Source organism: Onychomys torridus, chromosome 9 (genome assembly GCF_903995425.1).
Source record: "Onychomys torridus chromosome 9, mOncTor1.1, whole genome shotgun sequence".
Lineage (NCBI taxonomy): Eukaryota > Metazoa > Chordata > Mammalia > Rodentia > Cricetidae > Onychomys > Onychomys torridus.
The window spans coordinates 43219563-43234551 of record NC_050451.1 but is presented as its reverse complement, the minus strand read 5'-3'; the positions used below and the strand labels follow the sequence as shown (position 1 = coordinate 43234551).

General features: G+C 41.6%; 1 protein-coding gene across 1 annotated transcript in view; it reads left to right on the top strand.

Moving 5' to 3' along the window:
• Positions 1-14989, top strand: part of Acin1 (apoptotic chromatin condensation inducer 1) — a 44431-nt gene that overhangs the window by 1482 nt on the left and 27960 nt on the right. Inside the window, 3 exon segments of the mRNA XM_036199754.1 lie at positions 239-304; positions 6128-6239; positions 6623-6742. Coding sequence (XP_036055647.1) covers positions 239-304; positions 6128-6239; positions 6623-6742 — 298 coding nt within the window.

The following is a 14989-nucleotide window of genomic DNA, read 5'->3' as shown; positions in this document are numbered from 1 at the left end:
GTGCCTGTATTTTATATCTGTATATTTGGGAGCAGTAACCATGGCTACCTTTAAGGGTCTCCTGAAGTTGAATGAGAACAGTATTCATAAAAGGGCTTTTAAGCTCCATGAAAGGAGTATGGTATAGATGTATATTTGAGTAGTTTAATTTAATGATAAGGCTGTGGGAGAGGTAGAGATCTGGCCTGCTTTTTGGTTTCCCCTCCTGGTTTCTGATTTTTGCTCTTCTTTATACCAGGCTCTAATGCTAGAAAATTTACAGAAACACTCAACACCCCATGCTGCATTCCAGCCAAATTCACAGGTAAGAAAAAAGATTTGTTTAGATAGAATGTGCTGTTTGGAGAAAATGTAAATGGAAGGACTTGGTGTTGTGTCTTCCGTGCTTATCAAAGGCAGTATTTTCTTAAATTATTTTTATTACAAGTGTTCTCACATTAGACAGTTGCTGTCTTTGTTTTTAAAGGTTCATTTTTATTTTATGTGTAGGTATGATTTGCCTGCATATCTATCTGTGTATCATGTGTGTGCCTGGTGCCCACAGAGGCCAGAAGAGGATGTTGAATCCTCTGGAACTGGAGTTATAGACAGCTGTGAGCCACCATATGGGTATTGACTTGAACCTGGGTCCTCTACAAGAGCAGACAGTCCTCTTAACTGCTGAGCTATTGCTGCAGCTCTCAGACAGCTGAATTCTAATCAAGACTAATTTTGCATAAAGACCTGGAGTTAAAAAAACATATCAGAGGAGCTCTAAGTTAATTTTGGATCCTTGCAGTGGAGTGTGCCAAAAGGTATGGCTCTGATTAAGCGTGCCACAAGGATCTGAAGTCAATTATTTGCCATTAGTTTGGGGGAAAGTTGGATTGAATATAGATGTGAAATAAAATAATTGTTTACCAACAACTCTTTCATTGACACAGATTGTTTAAGAATCTGATCCTTTATTAATAACCCTTATTCCTAGTACTGGCTGCTTAGCTATATTCAGGGGCTCTCGAATAGCCCTGGAGCCTTTGCTACTTAGGACAAGGCACTTCACATTTGAGGCCGTAGTCCCTCACCTTCAATAGAAAGGTGCTTGGACTCAGCTCCTAGTTATGTAGCTGTTCTTCTGGGATAGCTCAGAGAAGACTTTTTTTGAGGATTGAGACAGAATCTCTCCGTGTAGCCATGATGGCTTGGAGCTCATGATGTAACCTGTACTGTCAGGGGAATACTACTGCCCATCTTCCTTAGTGCTGGGATCACAGGCTTGTACTCCTGCCCCTAGCTTTCAGCATGTGCTTTATTTTGAAGACATTATTTTGTCATTAAAAACAAAATATAAATTTTGACCATATCATCTCTTAGGGTGCTTTTCAACTTTTTTTAAAAATCCCTTCATTTAATGTGTTATACACGTGAAGGAAAATGCAGTAGTGTCTGGGCCCAGGAGTAGATGAAGTCCCAGGATACTGTGGAAAATCTTTCTGTTCCCTTGTTAATACTAAGCTTTCTGAGGTTAACAAGCGTTAAAAAACAAACAAACAAACAAAAAACAACTACCTAAGGGGCTGGAGAGGTAGCTCACCAGTCAAGAGTGGTGGTCACTCATTGATTCAAACTGGAGTAGATCCCAGCACCTATGTTAGGCGGCTTGCAAACATCTGTAACTCCAGTTCCAAGGGATCTAATGCCCTCTTCTGGCCTCCAAGGACACACACACACATACACACACACACACACACACACACACACACACACACACACAGAGGTACATGTACACACAGGGCTGGGCTGGAGAGATGGCTCAGAGGTTAAGAGCACTGACTGCTTTTCCAGAGGTCCTGAGTTCAATTCCCAGCAACCATATGGTGGCTCACAACCATCTGTAATGAGATCTGGTGCCCTCTTCTGGCGTGCAGGGATTCATGCAGACAGAACATTGTATACATAATTAATAAATAAATCTTTTTTTTTTTAAGGTACGTGTACATACACACATAAATGAAAACTGAAGAGATCGATGGCTCAGTAGTTAAGAGTACTTGTTGCTCTCTCTTTTTTTTTTTATTTGTTTGTTTGGTTTTTTTTTTTTTTTTTTTTTTTTTTTTTTTTTTTTTTTGAAACAGGGTTTCTCTGTAGCTTTGGAGGCTGTCCTGGAACTCGCTTTGTAGACCAGGCCAGCCTTGAACTCACAGAGATCCACTTGCCTCTGCCTCCAGAGTGCTGGGATTACAGGCGTGCGCCACCACCTCCCGGCTGTACTTGTTGCTTTTTAGAGGACCCAGGTTCTATTCCCTGCACCCACATGGGGGCTCATCCATAACTCCAGTTCCAGGGCATCCCATATCCTCTTCTGGCTTTGAACACCAAGCACACATATGCACATACATCTATGCAGTTAAAAGTCATAGATGTTAAATATATGAGAATAAATAAATCTTTAAGAAAATTTAAAAAAGAAACTAAAAAGTCAAATTACAGTTGTAATTTTGAATCATTGCATTTTAGACTTTGAAGCCTTACTTTTATTAACAAAGGTTTTGCAGCAAACATTGTTTTCTTATACTTGGAATCCACAGTTCTTCGATGTCCATTGAGTACTAAGAGACTCCTTTACCTTAGGTGAAAATAAGTATTTAGTGTTAGAAAATATGACAGAAAACAAGGAAGTATTGGGGTTGACTTGGTTTTTTGGAGGTCTGTAAACAGGTAAGAAGGACTGGAGGACAGAAAGAATGATTGGGAGTGTTACAGAAAGGGGGAAAGGGATTAACCCTGGGCTTGCTAGCCCTTTTTTTGGGAGGGGGGGCATGGATATTTTTTGTTTTGAAACAAGGTCTCTCTACATAACCTTGGTTACTCTGGAATTCCCAAAGATCCATCTGCCTCTGCCCCTCTAGTGCTGGGATTAAAGGTGTGCGCCACAATGCATGGTGTGCCAAAGACTTCTTTTTACTCAAAACAAAGCTGTTGGTTGGGTTGGAGTTTTTGAGGCAGGGACTTACTCTGTAGGTCAGACTGGCCTCAAACTGGCAGTTCTCCAGCCTCGGCTTCTCGTAGTAGGTATGATTGCACTCCCCTTTCTGTGGTTTATTTTGTCTTTTAATGGAAGTGGAGTACAAGCGTCTCAAGGATTGAATGTATATTCCTTTCCCCGTCTCTTAATTTCACTCATTTAAACACTATATTTTTTTTATATTTTGTGTGTATGGGTGTTATGCCTCCATTTGTGTATGTATACCATGTCCATGCCTGGTGCTGTTGGGGGTCAGAAGAGGACATTGGAGACTGGAACTGTAGTTAACAGATGATTGTGAGCCACCATGCACTAGGATTTGAACCCAGGTCCTCTACAAGAGCAGCTAGTGCAAACTGCTGAGCCATCTCTCTAGCCCTGCACTTGAACTTTTGAGATATATGACAAAATGTTTTCCTGGGTTGGTGGAGCTTGATCTTTTGGACTAGGACTTTTTTTCTTCTCAGATTTACTTTTTTTTTTTTTTTTTAATTTGTTTGAGATTTATTTATTTATTTTGGTTTTTCAAGACAAGGTTTCTCTGTGTAACAGCCCTGACTTCCTGGAACTCACTCTGTAGAAAGTTTATTTATTTTGTTTTGTTTCTGTGCATGTGCATTATCTGTGCCTGGTGTTTGTAGAGGTCGGAAGAGAGAGTCAGGTTCCCTGGAACTGGAATTACAGATGGTTGTGAGCTGCAGTGTGGGTTCTGGGAACCAAACCTGAGTGCTCTGCAAGGACACCAGTTGCTTCTAACTGCTGAGCCATCTCTCCAGCCTGGCATTTATCTTTTTGAGATGAGAACTCACTGCGTAGACCAGACTGGCCTGGAACTCCCAGAGATCGGCCTGCTTCTGCCTTTCGAGTGCTGGGATTAAAGACATGCATCATGCCTATTCTTCTCAGTTTGAAGATAAATAGTAGATTGTTTTTAGATAAATTCTAGTTTACATAAAAGTTTAGATGAAAAGGCATAATTCAGGCTAAGGATATAGATTACTGGTAGAGCTCTAGGTATGATCCCTAACACACACACACACACACACACACACACACACACACACATATACACACACATACACACACACGGGGTGGGGGGAAGCACCAACAACAGCTACATTGTGGTAGCGCACCTATACTACGTAAACTGAGGGTGCTGATGCCTAAGCATTTCACGTTTAAAGCCAGTCTGGACTGTGTAGTGAGACCTTGTTTCCAGAAGGAGCATAGTCCTAGAATTCTTATTTCTTTTTAAGTTATTTGTGCATTAACGTCACTCTTTGGACTGAAATTTTTAAATAAAATGTTAACATAGTTTTCTTTTTTTGCCATAGTGCTGTTTATTCTTATCTTTAATAGAAAAAGCCTTCCAGCTGGGTGGTGGCGGTGCACATCTTTAGTCCCAGCACTCGGGAGGCAGAGGCAGGTGGATCTCTGTGAGTTCGAGGCCAGCCTGAGCTACATAGTGAATTAGAGGACAGCCAGGGCTACACAGAGAAACTCTGTATTGAAAAAATCTAAAAGAAGAAGGAGATGAGAGCCTTCTGAGAGTTCTATTTCTTGGATCCCAGATACATAGAGTAGACTTGCTCTGTGGAGTTTCTTTGCATTTCCCTGGTATACTTTCTTAGACTTTTTTTTTTTTTTTTTTTTTATTAGCATTGGTGTTTGCCTGCATTTATGTCTATATGAGGGTGTCAGATCTTGGAGTTATAGACAGTTGTTAGCTGCCATGTGGGTGCTGGGAATTGAACCCAGGTCCTCTGGAAGAGTAATCAGTTTCTTAACTGCTGAGCCATCTCTCTAGCACCCTGTTTTCTTTTTTTTAAATGTAACTAAAAGAAAAAAGTCTTGGGGGCTGGAGAGATGACTCAGCAGTTAAGAGCACTGGCTGTTCTGCCAGAGGACCTCAGTTTAATTCCCAGCACCCACATGGCAACTCACAACTGCCTGTAACTCCCAGATGTGACACCCTCACACAGACATAAACATGCAGGCAAAACACCAGTGCACATAAGATTAAAAAAGTTCTTACATGTTTAGAAACCATCAGATTTTATTGCTTATAGAAATTATTTAAATTCATGTTTCTTTATAAGGTAATTTGCCTTTGTTACTTTTAGTAAAATGTTTCATAATTATCTTTATTTTTTTAGTGATTTAATTTTATTTTATGTGCATTGGTGTTTTGACTGAATGTGGCTTTGTGAGGGTGTGGGATCCCCTGGGACTAGAGTTGCAGACCTTTTAAAGCTGCCATATGGATGCTGGAATTGAATCCAAGTCCTCTGGAAGGTTAGTCAGTGTTCTTATCCACTTAGCCATCTCTCCCATCCCCATAATTACTTTAAAACATTTTAACATATCAAACTTAAATTTGTGATAAGCATTTTAAAGCGTTCTTTTTTTTAGGGTGGGGGGCAGGTTCGGTTAGAGCAGTGGTTCAGTAATTAAGAGTGTTAGCTATTCTTCTAGAAGTCCCAGGTTTAATTCTCAGAATCCGTGTGACAGCTCAGAGTTAGATGTTTGTAGCCAGTCCTAGGGCATCGATTCCTTCTTCTGAACTCCCTGGGCACTTCACACATGTGCTGTACAGACTGTACACAAACAGCCAAAACACATAAAGTAAATTTTTAAAAGTTTTCATTCATTAGAACAGAATTCATTATAAAAATATTATGAAGCTCCAGGTGGTGGTGGCGCACACCTGTAATTCCAGCACTCGGGAGGCAGAGGCAGGCAGATCTCTGTGAGTTCGAGGCCAGCCTGGTCTACAGACCTAGTCTAGGACAGGCTCCAAAGCTACAGAGAAACCCTAAATTAACCAGACTCAAAAGTATGTACATCGCCATGAGCACATGATTCTCTGCAGTTAGAATAGCCATTCTGAAGCTATGGAGCTCCACATTGGACTTAGGCTTTGTCTGTCTAAATATATTTTTATGTACTTATCCATGACAAGAACAAAAGAATACAACTAAGAACCTATGGCAGGGTTGGAACTAGAAAAACAGTTAGCTTTGCCTCTTACTTCATGACTCAGGTAACTGTTACCTGCACTCAGACCTTCCTAGTCACTTAATAGCCGCTTCCCTTAGACACTCTTATCCCATCTCTACACAGATTGGGGAGGAAATGAGCCAGAACAGTTTCATAAAGCAGTACCTGGAAAAGCAGCAGGAGCTTCTGAGGCAGCGTCTAGAACGGGAAGCTCGAGAGGCTGCAGAGCTTGAAGGTAAGCCCGCTGTCACTTCTAACAAGGTCTTTGGTCTCTGTCACCAGGTAGATGGGTCTAACTAATGGCAGGAGTAAGTCAGATGAGACTGCTGCTCATCTGCTTTCAGTGTTTTGTGATGCCAGATGAGTTACAGTTGGACTGTGTTAGGGAAAGAGATGCTCAGTTGGACTGAGTAGAAGAGGAGGTGGAAAGAAGTCATGCACCATATCAGTGAGGTGGAGCTTAGCACCAGGAAGGTGTTTTCTCTTTGTTCAGTGCTCTTTCTTTTTTTGGTGTGTGTGTCTGTATCTATGACTTTGCCTGCCGTCCTTCACGCCTACATATCCCACATGCTGAGCCCTTCACTCCCTCCCTGCCCCGACCCACTGTGTACTTTGCAGAAGCTTCAGCTGAGTCGGAGGACGAGATGATCCATCCTGAGGGAGTGGCTTCCCTGCTGCCTCCTGACTTTCAGAGCAGCCTGGAGAGACCAGAGCTGGAGCTCAGCAGACATTCGCCCAGTACGTATCTCCCTCCCCACTGCGCTGTTTGTCCATCCTGCGTAGTTGGTGGGGGAGGTAGTGATGCCTCCTTTCATGAAAAGCCTCCATGAAAGCCTGAGGAGAGTTCTGTAAAGCTGATATTTGACGTCTGTTTTGAGAGAAATGATGTCTTTTTTGAAATGTGATTTTTGCCTACATGTTAACTACTCGGTGTCTTATCAGTTAGTATGATTTTTCTCTGTACCTTTTCAGTCTTTTATATATCTCCAAATGTAGCAACAGTCAAAACTGACTTTCATCTCTTTGTTGTATGTATACATCTAGTCACCCCCACTCTCAGATTTGACATCTACTGGTTATTATTCAACACTTTTTTATTACCTGCCTGTTATATCCCAGGCATGTGCTAGACCCCAGGATATAATAGAGGAAAAGATGTCTGCTCTAAGGAAATTTATAGTCTAGTAAGTAGATGGGTATTGATAAAATCATTATGTAATCACAGTTATGCTAAATGCTATTAAAGGCAAAGCACTGTTTTGTGAACATATTATAAAGAGCTTAACCTAATTTGTGTAATTGGTTCGAGCAAGATTAATTTTTTTCACATGATAGTAATATTAGGTACCTAATTTTTCCTATTATCTCATGTAAAAAAGACTATAAATACAACCTTTGTCTTTTGGAAAGATTTTAATTTTATTTTGTTTGTTTATGATAGGTCTTGATATGTAGCCCTAGCTGTCCTGAAACTTACTAATTAATATAGACAAGGCTGGCCTCAAACACGTATCCACCTACCTTAGCCTCCTGAGGGCCCAGCAAAAATTAGGATTTTCAAGGCAGTGTGTATGTGTGATGGTGGACGTTAGATAGGTGTAGTAAGCCAATGCATAAATGAACAAATATTTCAGCTCTTAGTACAGTTAATGGTTATCAGGATTGTTAAATATGGACAGTCCCTCCATATTTAACACTGTTAGGATATATGTGTTTTCAGCTCTTCTGATTAGCATAGAATTCCTTGAAAAGGATAAATTTTTTCGGAAATATTTATTAGAGAAATTTCATGTAAGGTTTTTAAAAGAAAATGAAGGACCTTTGAGGCTAATTTTAAGTAAGGTCTTAATGTCTATATTTCTTTTTTTCTTTTTCTTTTTTTTTTTTTTTTTGAGCTGAGGATCGAACCCAGGGCCTTGTGCTTACTAGGCAAGCTCTCTACCACTGAGCTAAATCCCCAACCCATATATTTCTTGATCCTAGTCTGAGTGCTTGAGGGAAATCTTGGAAATTATTTTATTTTATGTGTATGAGTAGTAGTTTGTCTGCATGTGTTTATGTGCATCACATGTATGCCTGGTACCCAGGGGAGCTAGAAGAGGGCATTAGATGCCCTGGAATTGGAGTGATAGGTAGTTGTGAGCTCGTGTGAGTGCCAGGAACTGAACCTGGCTCCTCTGCAAGAGTAGTCAGTGTTCTTAACCACTGAGCCACCACAATGCCTGTTTTGTTTTCAGTTTTTCACCCCCGAGACAGAGTTTCTCTGTGTAGTTTTGGTGCCTGTCCTGGATCTCACTCTGTAGACCAGCTGGCCTCGAACTCACAGAGATCCACCTGCTCTGCCTCCCGAGTGCTGTGATTAAAGGCATGCGCCACCACCTCCCAACTCCCCCTCTTGCCCCTTTTTTGAGCCTCATGTAGTCTAGTCTGGCTTCCAGTTCACTAGTAGCCAAGAGTTACCCTTGGACATCAGCTGCCCAAGATGTGGGTTATGGTGTGCTCCATCACATCCTGCTTTATTCAGTGCTAAAGATCAAACCAGGGCTTGGTGCATGATGGGTAAGTACTCTACCAACTGAGCTATAGCCCTAGCTGAAAATTCTGATAATGTATTTTTTATCCCCCCCCCACTTTGTTTATGGACCAAATCTAGAGCCTAGCATATGCTAGGCAAGTGTTCTGTCGCTTTGAAATATGTGTATGAGTGTTTTGCTTTTGTGTATGTCTGTGCTCCACAAGGCCAGAAGAGGGGATCAGATCCCGTGGAACTGGAGTTATAGACAGTTGTGAGCTACCAGTATGGGTGTTGGAATTGAACCCAGAAGAGTAGCCAGTGCTCTTAACAGCTCAACCATCTCTGTAGTCCACCCCTCCCTTGCTACATTTGGGGTATGTGGGAGTTGGGGGACATGCCACAGAACATGTGTGGAGGTCATAGGACAGCTTGTAGAAGTTTGTTCTCTCTACCGTGTGGATTCTGGAAATGGAACTCAAGTCATTAGGCTTAGTCTCAGTGCCTTTACCTTTCGTCACCTTGCTGGCCAGTCACTTCTCTTCCTGTGTGTATGCATGCATGTGTATGTGTGTGTTGCAGCCCCTGGAAATTTTTTAATAAATTTAACACTGACAATTTTGGAGTGATTGAAAAGTTCTCCAGGGACCTCTTTTTCCCCCAAATAGGGAAATAGCTGACTGTCACTTGGTTCATTCTGTTCTTTGTTTGTTTTTTGAGACAAGGTTTCTCTCTGTAGCCTTGGCTGTCCTGGAACTTGCTCTGTAGACCAGGCTGGCCTTGAACTCACAGAGATCTGCCTGCCTCTGCCTCCCGAGTGCTGGGATTAAAGGCGTGCACCACCACCGCCCAGCTGTCTCTCAAGTTTTAATATTTTAGGTATATACAACCGCATCATAAGAGTGAGAGATATGGGGCTGCTTTTCCAGGGGATCTGATACCTTCTTCTGACCTCCGCAGGCATCAGGCATACAGACATACATGCAGGCAAAAATATTTATATACATAAAATTAAAAAAAAAAAAAAAAGTGAGGGGGCTGGAGAGATGGCCCAGCGGTTAAGAGCACTGTCTGCTCTTCCAAAGGTCCTGAGTTCAGTTCCCAGCAACCACATGGTGGCTGACAACCACCTGAAATGAGATCTGGTGCTCTCTTCTGGTTGGCAGGGACACATGCAGGCAGAATACTGTATACATAAATAAATAAATAAATCTTTTTTTTTTAAATAGATCTTTAAAGAAAGAAAGGAGCAATTTCAGGACTGGAGTAATTAGAGATTGCCTCATGGCAGAGGTCTAGATTTGAGACGATCCTTAGAAATCAGTACAGTTTAAATTGGCCCAGAGACAAGAGAATTGTTTTTAAGATGGTATAAAAACATAAAGATAGGAGTACTGCAATTTTTTAGTGTGTGTGTGAGTATATTCCAGATGTGTTTGGGTTTCTGAGAAAGCCAGAAGAGGGAGTCATATTCTGGAACTGTAGGTGATTATGAGCCTCCCAGTGTGCATGCTGGGAACCAAACTCAGGTCCTCGGAAGAGTAGCTAGTGGTCTGAACGGCTGACCCATGTTTCCAGCCCTCCCTCTCTTGTTCCCCCTCCCCCCACCCTGTGATATTTTCAAAGGAGGGACAACAGACTTAGACTAATACCACCAGAGTAAAGTTATTAGTTTTCAAAGATACTTAGAAAACCAATTTTTAAAAGATTGAAATAATATTACAAAAGTCTTCCAAGTGCCAAGCCAGTAAATATGAACTTTCAAAATTATCTAGGTAAGTAGGGAACTTCTGAAATTTCTCACTGTGTTTTATGCGGAAGATCTTCTGGGGTACTAGGAGACAGCTCAGTCAATAAAGTGCTTGAGAACCCGAGGTTGGGTCCCAGAACTCAGCTGAAAAAAGTTGAATGCATGGTGTACTTGTGATCCCAGCACTAGAGAGTGCAGACTGGTATCCCTGAGGCTCATTGGCCAACCAGAGCAGCCTGCTCAGCAAGCTCTTGGCCAGTTAGTAATCCTTTCTTGAAAAACAAAATGGATAGCACTCAAACAGCCGCACACACACACATACATCTTCTCCATTCTAAATGTAATTTGAAATGAAAAATAAACAGTGTATCCTTAAATAGAAGAGGCTTCAAAAGCAAATATTTTGAGAGGATAACGGGTTCGGGTGTTTTAGATCCTCAGCAGGACTTTACCTGTGATTATAATTGATAGAGGAAAAGAATACCCAGAGGGAAGGGAGAGGTGAAGAGTCAGTCAAAAACCAGGAACTGAGTATAGGACAGCCAACAGTTGCCTTCAGTGTTCTTCACTGTGTTTATGCCAGAGACTTTTCTCCTAATCTTGGAGATGTGATACAGCCAGTTATGTTGGCACTTATCAATCCCAACTACTCAGGAGGACTCTTGAGTTGTGGCCGGTTTGGCCACTTTATCAAGACCTCATATTACAAAACATAAGGTTGGGTGTGGTAGCTCACACCTTTAATCCCAGTACCTAGGGGATAGAGGCAGGATGGTCTCTTTAGTGCAGGGCCAATGTGATCTACACAGCACGTTTGAGAACAACCAGGGCTAGTAGAGAGCCTCAGTCTCAGTGATGCCCATGGGATCGCTCAGTGGGTAAAGAGGATTGTTACCAAACTTGATAACCTGAGTTCAATTTCCTGAACCCCGTGAAATGGAAGGAAAGAATGTCCAAAGGTTGTTTTCTGACCTCTACATTCATGTGGCATATACATGCCCACATACTTAAACATACACACAAAAAGTAAAACATAATTCCTAGCTGAACTGGAACTTGCTATCTAGACAAGGCTGGCCAGTAAAATCTAATTTTCAACAATTAAAAAAAGATGAAAATATGGTAAGGGCTGGGGATGTAGCTCAGCAACAGAGCACTTGTCTAGTATCATCAGGTCCTGGGTTCAGTCACAAACATTGCAAAGAAGATGTGGGGGTAAGGGAGGGAGACGATGAGCTCAGTGTGGGAGAACACTTGCTGCCAGGCCTTGAGTTCACTAAGTTAAGTCCCTAGAACCCAGATGATGGAAGGAGAGCCAACTCCCATAAGCTGTCCTCTGATCTCCACACACCTGCCATTATGTGCATGCTCACACCCACACAAATACATGTAAGAAGTCAGGACACATAGTGGTGATGGTCTGTAACTTCATGCTAGGAAGGCTGGGCAGAGGAGGATTGCCTAAGTTCCAGGCCACCCTGTACTGTGTGCTAAGTAGCAGGGCAGTAGGCTCTGGTCAACAGCAAGCTGTCATGGTCTACTGGCCTATGATAGATGGACATGCTCTATCCCCAAAACAATGAACACCAGGAGTTAGGGCTGAGAGAGCTCAGCTGTACCACCTCACCTAATAGGTACCTGAAGAAATGCCACAGACCTCTTCTATTTTACTCTATAGTAGTAAGATTTTGGTTGAAATAAGTTCTCTAGTAACACATTTGGTTAATCACTAGTAACACTTAAATGTGTTTTGTTTGCTCATTTGTTTGGTTTTTCAAGACAGGGTTCTCTTGTAATAGTCTTGGTTGTCCTGGAATTTGCTCTGTAGACCAGGCTAGCCTTTAACTGAGAGATCCACCCACCCGCCTGCCTCTTGAGTACTGGGATTATGCCTCCACTGCCCGGCACTTACTTGTTTTTGTGAAATGTTTAAGACCATGAATTCCGGTCCTGCTCTGTGAATCTTGGGGAGTGTGAGTCCTGGGACTCTGCTTTTTTTTTTTTTTTTTTTTTTTCCTTCTTCTTCTTCTTAATCTCCCAATTAATTTCCTTGACTAATCTGATGTATGATGAATGACTTAACCAGAAGAGTAGTTTCCTGGTGTTGTGTTTTATTGGGACCTGTGGCTTCTTGTAGCCTAGTAAACTCTTCCTTATATGCTGTAAAGAAAACCCTACAGAAAGATTGTTGTGTTTTTAAGATTTATAAGGGTATGTGTTTTGTCTGCATGCATGTATTTGTCCATGTGTGCCTGGTGCCTGTGGAGGTCAGAAGAGGGCATCAGATCTCCTAGAACTGGAGTTACAGATGGTTGTGAGCCACCATGTAGGTGCTGGGAACTAAACCAGGGTCCTCTGGAAGAACAAGTGCTCTTCACTGATGAGCCATCTCTCCAGCCCCATTAGATGTTTGGTTTTTTTTTTAAAGAACTCAGTCTAGGAAAAAATAGAAAAACATTTATTTTTTTGATTTTTCAAGACAGGATTTCTCTGTGTAACAGTTCTGACTGTCCTGGAACTTGCTTTGTAAACCAGGCTGGCCTCAAATTCACAGAGATCCGCCTGCCTCGGCTTCCTGAGTGCTGGGATTAAAGGCGTGTGGCACCACCACCACCACCGCCACCGCCACCGCCTGGTGAAAACCTCTTCAAATGTATGCTGAGAATGTTGGTGTTTTCCCTCCACCCTCCATCATACATCTCTAACAGAGCCCCAGTGCTCTCACCCAGTCTTTGTCTTAGAGAATTTGTAGCCCTGCTCCTTTTTCTCACTCTGGATGCTGAGAATTGAGGGGATTTGGCCAACAGATTTCCTTAGAAGGCTGAGTAATATTTAGGTTTGGTATCGTTGCTTGGTCTCTGTTGTTGCTGCTTATGTATGTATAAGGGCACCTTGGTAGTATTTTTTGTGAGCCATAGGTAACTAATTTGGGTCCTGTAAATCCTCTCCAGGGATTTGTTGTCTGAGTTTAAATGATGATGATGATGATGATGATGATGATGATGATGATAAAAACAAACTAATTTGCAGCTAAGTGGGGTAGCACATTTCTATAATCCCAGCACTTAGGAGGCTAAAACAGGAATTTGGAGAGTTTGGAGTCAGCCTGAGATACATAGCCAATCTCTGTATCCAAAAAAGTCCCCAAACTACTCTCCTAAATGCCCTTATGTAGTCTTCATTTTAATGCCTCCTTCACTGTCTAGCAGCCACCTTTCCCTTTCTTCTGAAGGTTTCTGGCATTGGACATCTTGGAAATGAAAAGCTTTTTTTCAAGCCCTGAATTTCCATTATTAGCCTCTTGGTAGCATTGGGTTTGCCTTTAGGGAGAGTGCTCAATGTCTACATGTATTAACATCTGACTTTAAACATTCATGTGATCAGGTATTGATAATGAAAGATATCACCTGTCCCAGGCATGCATCACATGGTAACACCTTCCATTAATCAGGAAGCTAGCCTTCATCTCCGTACAGTGCTTCGTATTGTTAGTGATTCCTTGTTTCATTCTGAGGCCCTTCCAGTTTTCATGACTTTATAAAACAGTGATGGTCAGAACCGATCAGCTTACCTATTTTCCCAGATCTCTTTGACCCCTTAGTACTTCCAAAGAGATTAAAAAAAAAACCAGAATCCTGTTACTGAGGTTTTATGGTATGGTATCCAAAATAATGTACAGTAGACCAACCTACAGTTTACAGTAGGTGGAGAATGAATTTGTTAAACTTGTGTATGTTTAATTTGTAAATTACAACTTAATAAAACTTGCCTTTGGCTCTGAAGACATTTTATCTCTGGCCAACTTTATACACAACTTTATTGCCTTTCTTTGCTGTTGTTAGTGGTGGTTTGTTTTGCTTTGGTGTTTCTAACAGTGCTGGGGATTGAGCCCAGAGCCTGTGCCACGTCACACAAGTGCTTAGGTCCTTGTGTTTTTTAGATGTTATCTTACCATCTCAGATGACCTTAAGTCACCATGAAGTCCAGGGTGGCCTTGAATTCTTTATCCTCCTTCCTTTTCTCATGTATGGATAATAAACATGTATTACCATACCTGGCCTTGTTTTTGCTTAAAAGATAAATTAGTTTCTTTTCTTCTGTCAAAGGAGCTTTGCTTTTTTTCTTTCTTCTCTTTTTTCTTTTTCTTTTTGAGACAGGATCTCTTTATTAAGTGATTCCACCTGTCCTGAACTCATTCTGTAGCCCTGACTGGCCTTAAATCCACAGACCCACCTGTCTCTGCCTTTTAGTGCTGAGATTAAGGACATTAGCACCACACCCAGTGAGAGGTTTGCTTTGACATGCATGAAAAACAGTCATCTCTTCTTTTAGCTTTGTCTACTTTATAAATTAACCTATTCGAGATCATTGAATTATGAATTATATAGTCCAGCCAATAGCATCTTAGGATGCCTCAAATGTTTGCAAGAGTCTAGACTATCACTGTATGTCACATAGATCGTGTAAAAACAACAACAAAAAACACCTTAATGCAAGTGATTATTTACTCAGGCATGAAATTGTATCATTTCAGAGATCCTTTAACCCTAGTTTAAGTACTATTCATGTAGGTTATGCTTTGTGTGTGGTTTGAACTTTCTTTTTTTAGGTGTCTTGGTGCTCAGGACTGAACCTAGGGCCTTGTGCCTGCTTAACAGCTGAGCTTTATCTCTGGCCCAAATTATGCCTTTTATACTATATTAAAGTTAAACCCAAGCTGGGC